The sequence below is a fragment of the Cebus imitator genome, unplaced genomic scaffold, assembly GCF_001604975.1.
Source record: "Cebus imitator isolate Cc_AM_T3 unplaced genomic scaffold, Cebus_imitator-1.0 Scaffold497, whole genome shotgun sequence".
NCBI classification, from domain to species: domain Eukaryota; kingdom Metazoa; phylum Chordata; class Mammalia; order Primates; family Cebidae; genus Cebus; species Cebus imitator.
This window is the reverse complement of record NW_016107812.1, coordinates 1,235,308-1,249,800: the sequence shown is the minus strand read 5'-3', so window position 1 is coordinate 1,249,800 and position 14,493 is coordinate 1,235,308. Positions and strand designations below refer to the sequence as shown.

The 14,493-nt window shown below is 50.7% G+C and overlaps 1 protein-coding gene across 1 annotated transcript in view; it reads left to right on the top strand.

Moving 5' to 3' along the window:
• Positions 1-243: 243 nt before the first annotated feature.
• Positions 244-14,493, top strand: part of ANKLE2 (ankyrin repeat and LEM domain containing 2) — a 31,527-nt gene continuing 17,277 nt past the window's right edge. The window contains exons 1-3 of the mRNA XM_017513673.2: positions 244-508; positions 6,936-7,403; positions 12,314-12,520. Coding sequence (XP_017369162.1) covers positions 328-508; positions 6,936-7,403; positions 12,314-12,520 — 856 coding nt within the window. The 5' untranslated portion in view covers positions 244-327. The remainder of the gene's footprint in view (positions 509-6,935; positions 7,404-12,313; positions 12,521-14,493) is intronic.

Sequence of the window (14,493 nt, the reverse complement as noted above, 5' to 3'; positions counted from 1 at the left end):
CCCGGGGCCCCGCCCCCGCCCCCGCCCGCACTTTGCGTTCCGCGCGCCGCGCCGGTCCCAGGACCCCCCGTCGGGCTGCCCGCGACCCGCCTGCCACGCCCGCCCGTGCGCTCGCCCGTCCCCGCCCGCTTGGGGCCCGGGGCCCGGGGTCGCGTCCGCGCCCTAGCTGGGCCTCCGTGAGCGGGGCCGCCTCCCGTGTCCCCGCGCCGCCCCGGCCGCCCCGAGCGCGGCGCCGTCAGGCAGGGCGCGGGCAGCCCGACGCGGGGTCCTGGCACGGGCGCGGCGCGGGGCGCGGGCTCTCAGGCGGCTGTGGCCCGGGTGGCTGCGATGCTGTGGCCGCGGCTGGCGGCCGCCGAGTGGGCAGCGCTGGCCTGGGAGCTGCTGGGCGCCTCGGTGCTGCTGATCGCCGTGCGCTGGCTGGTGCGGCGGCTGGGCCCGCGGCCGGGGGGCCTGGGCCGCAGCGGGACCCCCGTTCCTCCGCCGCGCGCGGCCGCGGCCCCCGCCTCAGGTGAGGCCCAGACGGTCGCTGGGCCCCGGCACCCCGGCCCGTCTCCCGCCCCGGCCCCGGCCCGGCCGCGCTCCTCGGGCTCCCGGCGCCGCAGCAGTTGGGCGAGGCCGCCGCGAGAACCGGAGCCGCGGCGCAGCAAGCCGGGCGGACGAGCGCGGCGCGAGACGCCCGGGGCCTGGCGGGAAAGGCCGTTCCGACCGCGGAAAGGGCAGTTGGGGGGACCCGGCTTCCCGGGGCGGGGTCGGGGGATCCCGGGGAGGGCCGCGAGGCGGCAGCGCGGCGGGGCCGGGAGGCGGCGGGGCTCGGCGGGGCGTTGGCGCGGACGGTTGCCGTGGAGATGGAGACCTGGGAGGGCCGGGGCGGCGGGGCTCGGCGGGGCTCGGCGGGGCTCGGCGGGGCTCGGCGGGGCAGGAAGCCCCTGGGTCGCGGGTGTCCGCGGAGTGTGACGCCTCCGCGGTTACCGGTCGCTGAACACCAGGTGGAGACGCGAAGGCGAGTGTGACTTCGGGGTTTGCGGCTGGCGGACGCGGAGACGCGGGCGTTCTCTCCCTTGGGGTGGGCTGTCGGGCCTGGGGACGTGGGTCTGGGTCGTTTTACGTTTGGGGCAACTGTGATGTTGTGGAGGGTGTATCGCTCCGTTTCCGTTCCCTTTTCCCGGCGTACAACTCAAGTCCCTGGAACCTCCAGACTGATGTCCTTTGTAGGCCGAGTGGACCGGTGGCTGGTCGCAGGGAAGACCAAGGCAGGGTTAGAGGTTTTGGGGACTTCCAGTCCCACCCCCAACCTCCGGGGACGGGAGGCGGGCTGAAGGCTGAGCTGATGACTCATGCCTGGGAAATGAAGTGTCTGCAGAAACCCGAAAGGGCTGGGTTCAGGGAGCTTCCACATAGCACGTGCGGGCTCCTGGGGGCGGTGCCCGCGAGCCCTGAACCTCCAAGCCCTTTCCCCCAGCTTTCCCTCACGCATCCCTTCACATGTATTCTTTGTAACCCTTTATACTATGCTGATAACTGTAAGTAAATAAAACATGTCTCTGAGTTCGGGAGCCATTCTAGCAAATTAACGGAACCGGAGAAGGGGGTTGTGGGGACCCCAGTTGTGGTCTGTCGGAAGCGCAGGTCAAACAGCCTTGGCACTGGGAGTGGGGGGCAGTCTTGTGGGGCTGAGCCCTTAACCTGTGCGGTCTGAGGGTGTCTCCAGGAAGATGCTGTCAGAAGAGATTACTGAATTAGAATGGAACTGCACAGAACACACCCAGCCTGTGTCCACAGCAGAACTGATCACCTGCGTGATTCGTGGGGAGAAAACCCCCACATATCTGACGTCTGAAGCGTGGTGCCAGAGTCTAGTGGGGGACGCTGAGTTTGTTTTTACCCTGAATTGTCCGACTGTGAGTTGCTGGGGAGCAGTGCTTTCTGATGTCGAGTGAGGACTCCTGTACGATTGTGCTGAGCTTGTGTTCTGGCCCTACCACTTATTTTTTATTTGTTTGTTTATTTTTGAGACGGAGTCTCTGTCGCCCAGGCTGGAGTGCAGTGGTGCGACCTTGACTCACTGCAGCCTCCATCTCCTGGGCTCAAGTGATTCTCCTGCTTCAGGCTTCCGAGTAGCTGGGACTATAGGCGCCTGCCACCATGCCCGGCTAATTTTTGTAATTTTAGTAGAAACGGGGTTTCACCATGTTGGCCAGGTTGGTCTTGAACTCCTGAACTCAGGTGATCCTCCTGCCTCGGCCTCCCAAAGTGCTGGGATTACAGGCGTGAGCCACCGCGCCGGCCTTACCACTTACTGCTGTGGGCCTAACGTGTCGGTTTTTAGCCTGCTGGATTAGGAACAGGGATGATGATAGTGCCTGGTTAGCAGGGTGCTTTGGGAGTTGGGCAAGTGCAGCCCTCGGTATGTGTGAAGCACCACTAAGTGCTCTGTTACTGTCACCAGTGGCATCATCCAAGCAGAGCTCTGGACCAGCTGGCTGCGGGTGAGGCTGGTGTTCTGAGAATGGCTGAAATAGAAAACACTGATACTTCCACAAGTTAGCAGACATGTAGAGAAACTGGGTCTCATGCATTGCGGGTGGGAGTGGTAAGTGGGGCAGCTGCTCTGGAAGTCAGCCTGGCAGGTTTCTGGGAAGTCAAACCTGCCCTGCATTCCTGAGCTTTTAGACAAATTAAAACTATTTTCACACAAAAACCCATGTTTGATGTTCATAGCCACTCTATTTGTAATTGCCAGAAAGTGAAATAACCCAAATGTACCTCTAGGGGTGAATGGTTAAACGTACATGCTGATGCCACAGGGTGCCACTCCCCAGCCATCCACTCTGCCACGTGGTGGATCTAAAGGGCATTATGCTGAATGGGATAAGCCAATCTCAAAAGCTATGTACTGTAAGATTCCATTTCTGTAATATTCTTAAAATGACACAGTTGTGGGATAGAACAAATTCACGGTTGCCAGAGGCTGGGGTCATGGGGGAGATGGGACTTGTCTGTAGAGCAGCAGGGGGAGGTCTTTGTGGCAGTGGGACCATTTTGTATTTGATTGTTGCAGTGATTAGCACAAGTCTGTACATGTGATAAACTGCCATAGAATTGTACACAGACATCTACACAGGAGCCTGCAGGGACTGGCGAGGTCCGAGGATGTTGTGTTGTGCTAGTGCCAGTTTCTTGGTTTTGGTAACGTTTTAGTTACATAAGGTGTCAACCATGGGGGAAGCTGGGTGGTGGGTCCACAGGATCTCTCTGTTCAATTTTTGTAACATTTAGATGTTATAGACTTAGATCTGTAATTATTGCAAAATGAGAATTTAAATCCTGTGGGCCAGGCAGGGTAGCTGACATCTGTAATCCTAAACTTTTGGGAGGCCGAGGCAGGTGGATTGCCTGAGCTCAGGAGTTTGAGACCAGCCTGGGCAACATAGTGAAACCTGTCTCTACTAAAATAGAAAAAATTAGCCGGGTGTGGTGGTGAGTTCCTATAGTCCCAGCTACTTGGCAGGCTGAGGCAGGAGGATCGCTTGAACCTGGAAGAGGGAGGTTGCAGTCGAGATCGCACCGCTGTACTCCAGCCTGGGTGACAGAGAGAGACTCCGTGTCAAAAAAGAAATCCTGTGTATCAGGGCTTACATTCCCCAAATGTTAATGTCTTACCTAATCACGCTGCAAATGTGCAAACCGGGAAATAACATTAATGGACGGCCTGGCACTGTGATTCGTGTGCCACCATGTCCAGCTGATGTTTGTTTTTTTTAGTAGAGGTGGGGTTTTACCATGTTCGCCAGGCTGGTTTCAAACTTCTTACCTCAAGTGATCCACCAGCCTTGACCTCCCAAAGTGCTAATGATTACAGGTGTGAGCTGCTGCACCTGGCTTTACTTATTTCTTGAGTATGTAAATCACAAACATGATTTTAAAAGTCAGAAGCCTATAGAAACTTAAATTCAGAAGCATTACTTCCCCAATCCCTTCTTCTTCTTCTTCTTCTTCTTCTCTTTTTTTTTTTTTTTGAGACAGGGTCTGATTCTGTCACCCAGGACGAACTGCAGGGGTGCTGTCTTGGCTCACTGTGGCCTCCATCTCCTAGGCTCAAGTGATCCTCCTGGCTTAGCCCCCTGAGTAGCTGGGACCATAGGTACGCGTCACTGTGCCTGGCTAATTGTTTTGGTAGAGACGGGGTTGCCCACCCAGGTGGGTCTCAAACTTCGGAACTCAAGTGATCTGCCCACCTCAGCCTCCCAGAGTGCTGGAATGAGGCATGTGCCACAGCACCCGCCCCATCTCTTCTGCTGCATTTGTTTTGTTCCGTTCTTGCCATCTGGTTCCCACCCTGTTTCCACTTTCTCCTCTCTTTGTGCACCCATGAACAGACGTTGGCATTTTATACTAAGAGTATTAGTAACAGCATACGTTTTTGTTTTTATTCAAGCCGCCTTTGTAACACATTATGTGCTTACTCTGAAGGATTAATAAATTTGTATTGCTTGACAGCATAGTAGCAGCTGCTGACATTTATGGTCATTCGTCAGTGCCAGGCACAGTGTCATAGACCTCCTGCTTTATTTTATACAGTTTTCACTGTGCCCTAAGGAGGAGAGCTTTAGTATGTCCATTTTATTTATTTTATTTTTTTGAGATGGAGTCTCACTCTGTCACCGAGGCTGGAGTGCAGTGGTGTGATCTCGGCTCACTGTAGCCTCTGCCTCCCGGGTTCAAGTGATTCTCCGCCTCAGCCTCCCAAGTAGCTGGGATTACAGGCACCCGCCACCATGCCTGGCTAATTTTTTGTATGTTTAGTAGAGATGGGGTTTCGCCATGTTTGCCAGGCTGGTCTCAAACATCTGACCTCAGGTGATTCATGTTCCTTGCCTTGCCAAAGTGTTGGGATTACAGGCGTGAGCCACTGCGCCTGGCAAGTATGTCCATTTTATAGATGAGGAAACTGAGGTTAAAGTTTTAAGTAACTTGGCTAAGGCTGCACAGTTAGTGATGTCATATAATGTACTTTTTCTGTTTAGGGCTTGCTTGGTTGCAGGGACAAAACCTCCCTCCAGTTAGCTCATGTTAAAAAGGTGACATTAGGCCGGGCGCGGTAGCTCACGCCTGTAATCCTAGCACTTTGGGAGGCTGATGTGGGTGGATCACCTGAAGCCAGGAGTTCAAGACCAGCCTGGCCATCATGGTGAAACCCCATCTTCAAAAAAAGAAAAAATGACATTAGGCTGGGTGCAATGGCTCATGCCTGTAATCCCAACACTTTGGGAGGCCGAGGTGGGTGGATCACCTGAAGCCAGGAGTTCAAGACCAGCCTGACCAACATGGTAAAACCCTCTTTCTACTAAAAATACCAAAATTAGCCAGTCATGATGGCAGGTGCCTATAATCCCAGCTATTTGGGAGGCCTAGGCAGGGGAATTGCTTGAACCCAACAGGTGGAGGCTACAGTGAGCCGAGATTCCGCAACTACACTGAGTGGCAGAGTGAGACTCTGTCTCAACAAAAACCCAAAAGGGTGACATTAGAGTAAGGACAGAGTTGTATGAAAAGTGGAATACTGCCTGGAACTGAGACAGATCCTGTTTATTGATAATTATTCTCCACTTGCCCCCAGCCCTTAAACTGTGCCCTGCATGTGGCTTTGACCTACTGTGTGCCTGCTCCACTGTAGATTGCTACAGCCCTTCACAGCAGATCCTCAGCACCACACTGTCTCTGCATAGAGAATCTGGTGACCTGCTTATGCCTGGGCTGAATCTTGGGGTCACTAGGTTCCCACTCTAGGGTCTTTGGCAGATTCATTTGTTGTTGAAAAGACCATCCCCTCTGCCAATAAGTAACAGCATTTAAAAAATTTTCTTGGCCGGGTGCAGTGACTCATGCCTCTAATCTCAGCACTTTGGGAAGCCAAGGCGGGTGGATCACGAGATCGAGAAGACCAAGACCATCCTGGCCAGCATGATGAAACCCTGTCTCTACTAAAAATACAAAAATTAGTTGGGCGTGGTTGCATGCGTCTATAGTTCCAGCTGCTTGGGAGGCTGAGGCAGAATTGCTTGAACTCGGGAGTTGGAGGTTGCAGTGAGCCGAGATCGCGCCACTGCACTCCAGCCTGGCACCTGATGACAGAGTGATACTCTGTCTCAAAAAAAAAAAAAAAAAAAAAATTGGAATTGCGCAGGTTGGGGGTTGGCATCATAAAAATGTTTTTTGCCAGGCGTGGTGGCTCACACCTCTAATCCCAGCACTTTGGGAGGCAGAGGCGAGGGTGGATCAGTTGAGGTCAGGAGTTTGAGACCAGCCTGGCCAACATGGTGAAATCCCGTCTCTACTAAAAATACAAAAATTAGCAGGGCATGATGGTACACACCTGTAATCTCAGCTACTCAGGGGGCTGAGACAGAACTGCTTGAACCGGGGAGGTGGAGGTTGCAGTGAACCAAGGTCACGTCACTACGTCACTGCACTCCAGCCTAGGCAACAGAGTGAGACTCTGTCTTAAAAAATAAAACTTTTTTTCTTCTTAAGAGATGGAGTTTTGCTCTTGTTGCCCACGCTGGAATGCAGTGGTGCGATCTCAGCTCACTGCAACCTCTGCCTCCCAGGTTCAAGTGATTCTCCTGCCTCAGCCTCCCAAGTAGCTGGGACTGCAGGCACGCAGCACCGCACCCGGCTAACTTTTTGTATTTTTAGTAGAGATGGGGTTTCACCGTGTTAGCAAGGATCGTTTCTATCTCCTGACCTTGTGATCTGCCCACCTTGGCCTCCCAAAGTACTAGGATTACAGGCTTGAGCCACCGCGCCTGGCTGAAAACTTTTTGATGGAATACGCAGAAATTGATACAATAATGATAAACCCTAGTACCCCTCACCGGCTTTAGCACGTGCTAGTATTTTGTGACTGTGTTTGACTTTTTTTGTCTTGGCCCTAGGTGAAATGACAATGGATACCATCTTGGCTCGATTGAAACTTCTGAATCCAGATGACCTTAGAGAGGAAATCATCAAAGCTGGATTGAAATGTGGACCCATTACATCAACTACAAGGTTTATTTTTGAGAAAAAATTGGCTCAGGCTTTACTGGATCAAGGAGGAAGACTGCCTTCTTTTGACCACCATGAGACAGCTGCCGTAGCTCTCAGCCAAGACACACAAAGGATTTTGAAGTCAGCTGAAGGGAACCCAACTGATCAGGCTAGTTTTTCTGAAGACAGAGATTTTGGTTACAGTGTGGGCCTGAATCCTCCAGAGGAGGAAGCTGTATCGTCCAAGACCTGCTCGTTGCCCCCCAGCACTGTGGCGGGGGCCGGGATCCCCAGAGCTGGAGTGACTGAGTCTACGGAGCCTCCTCTGTACTATGGGGTGTGTCCAGTGTATGAGGACATCCCAGCAAGAAACGGTAATGGGACCGTTGTCTAGTATTTCCTTACACAGCACCCACGGGGAGGGGCAGAATGAGGTTTCAAAATGGAAAAATACAGATTAAAAAAAGAAAAAATCCAATCACCATAATCTCTTCATCCCAGTCAACCACTGTTAACATTTTTATATAGAACTTTTCTGAAATATTTGTGAATCTGTGTGAGAACTTTTTTTTTTTTTTAGAGACAGAGTCTCGCTCTGTCACCAGGCACCAGGCGCCAGGCTGGAGTGCAGTGGCGCAATCTCGGCTCACTGCAACCTCCGCCTCCCGGGTTCAGGCAATTCTCCTGCCTCAGCCTCCTGAGTAACTGGGACTACATGCGCATGCCACCATGCCCAGCTAATTTTTATATTTTTAGTAGAGATGGGGTTTCACCATGTTGGTCAGGATGGTCTCAATCTCTTGACCTCATGATCCGCCCACCTTGGCCTCCCAAAGTGCTGGGATTACAGGCTTGAGCCACTGCGCCCTGCCCCTTTTTTTTTTTTTTTTTTAAGAGACAGAGTCTCGCTTTGTTGTCCAGGCTGGAGTACAGAGGCATGATCTCAGTTCAAGCAGTTCTTCTGCCTCAGCCTCTCGAGTAGCTGGGACTACAGGCATGTGCCACCACGCCTGGCGAATTTTTATGTTTCAGTAGAGACGGGGTTTCACCATGTTGGCCAGGCTGGTCTCGAACTCCTGAGCTCATGATCCACCTGCCCCAGTCTCCCAAAGTGCTGGGATTACAGGCATGAGCCACCGCGTGCGGCTCTACATGAGAACTTTTAAAATGTGTTAGGTAAAGTGGATTCTGTGAGATATGCTGGACTTGGAGATATAAATATTCATATTAACTGGCTGCTGCTGTTGGCTGGGAACTTTGTTATCTCTCCCTTTTTAAAATTCATTGTAACCGGAACACCTTTTATGTTAATGAATGCAAATGGCCCATGATTGTATAAGCAATTTTCAGCATCAAAGAATCGTAATTTTATTGTTTTTATTTATTCATTCATCCGAGACAGGGTCTCACTTTGTCACCTGGGCTGCAACGCAGTAGTGCAGTCATGGCTCACTGCAGCCTCAAGCTCTCTGGGCTCAGGTGATCTCAACAACTCACTGCAATGTCTGTCTCCCAGGCTCAAGTAATCCTCCCACCTCAGCCTCCTGAGTAGCTGGGATTGCAGGCATTGGCCAGTACGCTGGCCATTTTTGTGTGTGTTTTTGGTAGAGACAAGGTTTCCCCATGTTGCGCAGGCTGGTCTCCAACTCCTGGGTCAAGTGATCTGCCCACTGTGGCCTCCCAAAATGCTGGGGTTACAGGTGTGAGCCACCTAGCTAATTTAAAATTTTTTGGGGGACAATTGCTGTTGTCCCCCAGGCTGGAGTGAAATGGCGCATTCTCAACTCAATGCAACCTCTGCTTACTGGGTTCAAGCCTCAGCCTTCCCAGTAGCTGGGATTACAGGTGCCTGCTACCATGCCTGGCTAATTTTTGTACGTTTAGTAGAGACGGGGTTTCACCATGCTGACCAGAATGGTCTTGTTCTCTTGACCTCGTAATCTGCCCACCTTGGCCACCCAAAGTGCTGGGATTATTGGCGTGAGCCACTGTGTCCAGCCAATATATATATATTTTTAAGTGGCTGGTCTTGCACTCCTGGCTTTAAGCAGTTCTCCCATCTGAGCCTCCCAAAGTCCTGAGATTAGATTACAGGTGTGACCCACTGTGACCAGCCCAAGAATTGTAATTTTTTTTTTTTTTTTTTTTTAGAATTGTAATTTTAAACGAGATTTAGCATTGAAAAAAAATGAGAACTCAATATTGATTCAATGCCAGAAACTGCACACTGTCATTAGTATTATTGTTATTACTGTGGGCCGGGTGCGGTGGCTCACGCCTATAATCCCAGCACTTTGGGAGGCCGAGGCGGGTGGATCATGAGGTCAAGAGATCAAGAACATCCTGGTCAACATGGTGAAACCCCTTCTCTACTAAAAATACCAAAAAAAATTAGATGTGTGTGGTGGTGCACACCTGTAGTCCCAGATACTGGGGAGGCTGAGGCAGGAGAATTGCTTGAACCCGGGAGGCGGAGGTTGTGGTGAGCTGAGATCACGCCATTGCACTCCAGCCTGGGTAACGAGCGAAACTCCGTCTCAGAAAAAAAAAAAAAGGAATTATTATTACTGTGATGTCATTTGTGGTGATGTCTACGCGTAGGAAATTGATAAAACACCATGAATAGATACTCTCCCATAAGATTTTTTTTTTGAGAGACGGAGTCTTGCTATGTTGCCCAGGCTGGAGTGCAGTGGCTATTAACAGGTTCGATCCAACTGCTGATCAGCACGGGAGTTTTGACCTGCTCCATGTTCAACCTGGGTCAGTTCACCCCTCCTTAGGCAACCTGGTGGTCTCCCGCTTCTGGGAGGTCACCATATTGATGCCAAACTTAGTGCAGACACCTGATCAGCATAGCGCACTACAGCCCAGAACTCCTGGGCTCAAGCATCCTCCACAGCCTCCCGAATAGCTGGGACTACAGGCGCGTGCCACTGCACCCAGCTCCGGAAGATCCTTTTTTTTTTTCACTGATAAAGCTTATAAATTATTATCATTATTATTACTTTAGAGACAGGGTTTCACCATATTGGTCAGGCTGGTCTAGAACTCCTGACCTCATGATCTGCCTGCCTCTGCTTCCCAAAGTGCCTGGATTACAGGCATTAGCCACCACGCCTGGCCTAGATCTTTTTAAAGAATATTTAGTGGCCGGGGGCAGTGGCTCAGGTCTGTAATCCAGGCACTTTGGGAGGCAGAGGCAAGTGGATCATGAGGTCAGGAGTTCGAGACCATCCTGGCTAACATGGTGAAACCCCGTCACTACTAGAAATACAAAAAATTAGCCGGGTGTGGTGGCATGTGCCTTTAGTCCCAGCTACTTGGGAGGCTGAGGCAGGAGAATTCCTTGAACCCGGGAGGCGGAGGTTGCAGTGAGCCGAGATCACGCCACTGCACTCCAACCTGGGCAACAGAGTGAGACTCTTGTCTCAAAAAAAAAAAAATCTTTAGTAACACTGGGAAACGGTCATTGTTTCCACGCTTTCCACCAGAGTTTGTGTTGGTAAATGTTCCCTTTCATCTTTTGAAGAAGGGACACCCGCCTTCCTGTGTGAGGTTGGTTACCTTTGTTCATGGCTATAGTCTCTTGTGTTGGATGATTGTTTGGTCATATTACCATGGCCATTTTTATCCAATAGTGGATGGTAACTATTCTTCTGTTATCTTGCTTATAAATTTCTGTCTGCTGGCCAGTCGTTTATATTTTATGTATTTATGATAGTCTCATGCACTGCAGAGCTTTAATATTTTCGTAAAATATGATTATCTCATTTTGGATGGTTTCTTGGCACATTAAGAAAGCCATTCCCAGCCCGAACGGCTCATCTAATTAAAAATAATTGAGGCTGGGGACTGTGGCTCACGCCTGTAATCCCAGCACTTTGGGAGGCCGAGGTGGGTGGATTACCTGAGGTCAGGAGTTCAAAACCAGCCCGACCAACATGGGGAAACCTTGTCTTTACTAAAATGCAAAAGTCAGCTGAGCATGATGTGACTGGTGCCTGTAATCCCAGCTACTCGGGAGGCTAAGACAGGAGAATCACTTGAACCCGGGAGACGGTGGTTGCAGTGAGCTGAGATTGCGCCACTGCACTACAGCCTGGGCGACAGAGCGAGACACTTTCTCAAGGAAAAAAAAAGGCATTCCTGGCTGGGTGAGGTGGTTCACGTCTGTAATCCCAGTACTTTGGGGGGTCGAGGCGGGTGTATCACCTGAGGTTAGGAGTTTAAGAGCGGCCTGTCCAACATGGTGAAACCCTGTCTCAAGTTAAAAATACAGAAAATTAGTCAGGCGTGGTGATGAAGGACTGTAATCTCAGCTACTCGGGAGGCTGAGGCAGGAGAATCACTTGAATTTGGGAGGCGGAGGTTGCAGTTAGCCTAGATCACACCATTGCACTCCACCCTGGGCAACAAGAACGAAACTCCGTCTCCAAAAAAAAAGGCATTTCCCATCCAAAATTATATTTAAAATTCTCTTGTGTTCTTGGCTGACGTCTTCATAGTTTTGTTTTGTTTTTAAGAGATGGGGTTTCACCTTGTTGGTCAGGCTGGTTTCATACTCCTGACCTCAGGTGATCCACCCACTTCGGCCTCCGGGAGTGCTGGGATTACAGGTGTGAGCCGAGGCACCTTCATAGTTTTTTTTGTTTGTCTGTTTTTGTTTTTTAACTTGCCTTTCAATTACTCATTTATGCACGTTTTTGAAATGAAGTTTCGCTCTTATTGCCCAGGCTGTAGTGCAGTGGCGTGATCTTGGCTCACTGCAACCTCTGCCTCCCAGGTTCAAGTGTTTCTCCTGCCTCAGCTTCCCAAGTAGTTGGGATTACAGCCATGCACCACCACGTCCAGCTAATTTTTGTATTTTTAGTAGAGAAGGGGTTTCACCATGTTGGCCAGGTTGGTCTTGAACTCCTGATCTCAGGTGATCCTCCCACCCTGGCCTCCCAAAGTGTTGGGATTACAGGTGTGAGCCACAGTCCCTGGCCTCAATTATTTTTAATTAGATCTTTATATGAAATTTATTTCTTAAGATAGAATCTTAGGATGTATAATTACATATGTGTCTATAATATGTATCATGTTATTCACATGCATCTACATACATGATCCAGCTTGTTTATTCTGTTATTTTGGCTCTCGAAGGCCCTTTTTCTTCAGGATTAAAGATCTGAACTAAGCCTGGCGACTGGGTAGCAGACGTGAGCTGATGATGAAAGGCAGGGCGTGACCTGCTACAGTCACTCATTTCTGATTTTCATTTGTTACTTTTCCTACCCAGAAAGGATCCATGTTTACATAAATAAAAAGGAAGCACTGCAAGCTGTCAAAATGATCAAAGGGTCCCGATTTAAAGCTTTTTCAACCAGAGAAGATGCTGAGAAATTTGCTAGAGGAATTTGTGATTATTTCCCTTCGCCAAGCAAAACATCCTTACCACTTTCTCCTGTGAAAGTAGCACCACTCTTTAGCAATGATGGGTCGAAAGGTAAATGATGCAGCAGTTCACATCTTTTACCCCACACTGTTGTGCCTTCTTTCCTCTTCTGTAGTAACTTGTTTTCTCCATGAGGGTAGAGTCGATGGGCCTGAGCAGACCGGGAAGCCACTCTAGCTCTGATGCTAATGTGCCAGTATTTAGCACTCCTGATGTTGTGATCCACCCACCTCAACCTCCCAAAGTGCTGGGATTGTAGGCGTGAGCCACCATGCGCAGCCATGGAATTTAAAAATGCTTTATGGAGACAGGGTTTTGCCATGTTGCCCAGGCTGGTTGAATTGCTGGCATCAAGCAATCCTCCCGTCTCAGCCTCCCAAAGTGCCGAGATTACAGGCGTGAGCCCCTGTGCCTAGGCTGGGGTCTTTTTTGAGATCAGTCTACTTCCCCACCTGAAGCTATACCAACCTGTAGGACTGGGACATCTGCACAATCAGGCTCATCTGTAGGAGTGTCCAGCCGGAAGCCTGACCCATTCCCACCTCCCAGCTGAGAACGAGGGTTTTGTTTGAAGGCGATCTTCACAGTCCGCGTGTTATAGATCATTGGCTTTCCCTTTTGTCTGGCCTCAGCTCCCCAGCTGAGTGTCTTCAAACAAAACCCTCATTCTGAGCTGGGAGGTGGGTATGGGTCAGACTTCTGGCTGGACGCTCCTACAGATGAGCCTGATTGTGCAGATGCCTCAGTCCTGGAAGGAGGTATAGCTTCAGGTGGGGAAGCTTCCTCAGAAGGAAATCACTTTAAGACATAAATCAGGCTGGGCATGGTGGCTCACACACCTGTAATCTCAGCACTTTGGGAGGCCAAGGCGGGCGGATCATGAGGTCAGGAGTTCGAGACCAGCCTGGCTAACATGGTAAACTCCCATCTCTACTAAAAATACAAAAATTAGCCGGTTGTGGTGGCAGGCATCTGTAATCCCAGCTACTCGGGAGGCTGAGGCAAAAGAATCGGTTGAAGCCAGAAGGCAAAAGTGCAGTGAGCCAAGATAGCACCACTGCACTTCCAGCCTGGGTGAAAGAGCAAACTCTGTCTCAAAAAAAGAAAAAAATTAGCTGGGCATGGTGGTGTGCACCTGTAACCCCAGCTACTCAGGAGGCTGAGACAGGAGAATTGCTTGAACCTGGGAGGCAGAGGCTCCAGTGAGCTGAGATTATGCCATTGCACTCCAGCCTGGGCGAGAGAGCAAGAGTCCATCTCAAAAAAAAAAACAAATCACTTATGGAGCACTCGACCTTTGCAGGAACGCTGTGCACAGCGGAGGTCTCGTGTGATTGCTGGTCATGCTCCCTTGGCCACAGCTGCCATTATTTCTTCGCAACCTACTGACCGAGCTTTCAGAGTTCGCTGGCTGGGTGTGGTGACACATGCCTGTAATTCTAACGCTTTTGGGAACTGAGGCAGAAGGATCTCTTGAAGCCAGGAGTTTGAGACCAGTCTGGGCAACATAGTGAGACCCCATCTCTAAAAATACATACATATATATATATACACACATATATAACCGGGCGTGGTGGCATACAACTGTAGTCCCAGCTACTTGGAATGCTGAGGTGGGAAGATCACTTGAGTCCAGGAGGGTTGAGGCTGCAGTGAGCTATGATCATGCCACCACACTCCAGCCTTGGAGACAGAGCCAGACCCTGTCTCTGAAAAAAAGTTCACCAAACTTTGCCTCATTCACACAGCCTTTCCCAGCAAGATTGCAGCCGGGTCTGGCTTCTCTCACAGCTTGCTCTGCTCACAGCGGTGCTCTGACTGCCTTTGTGGGCTGGCATCAGTGGCCACGAGCCCATCTCATCATTTTTCACCTGTGCCTGCCCCCCTTTTTTTTTTTTTTTAGGAGACAGAGTCTTGCTCTGTCACCAGGCTGGAGTACAGTGGCACCATCTCAGCTTACTGCAGCCTCTGCCTCCCAGGTTCAGGCAATTTTCCTGCCTCAGCCTCCCCAGTAGCTGGGATTA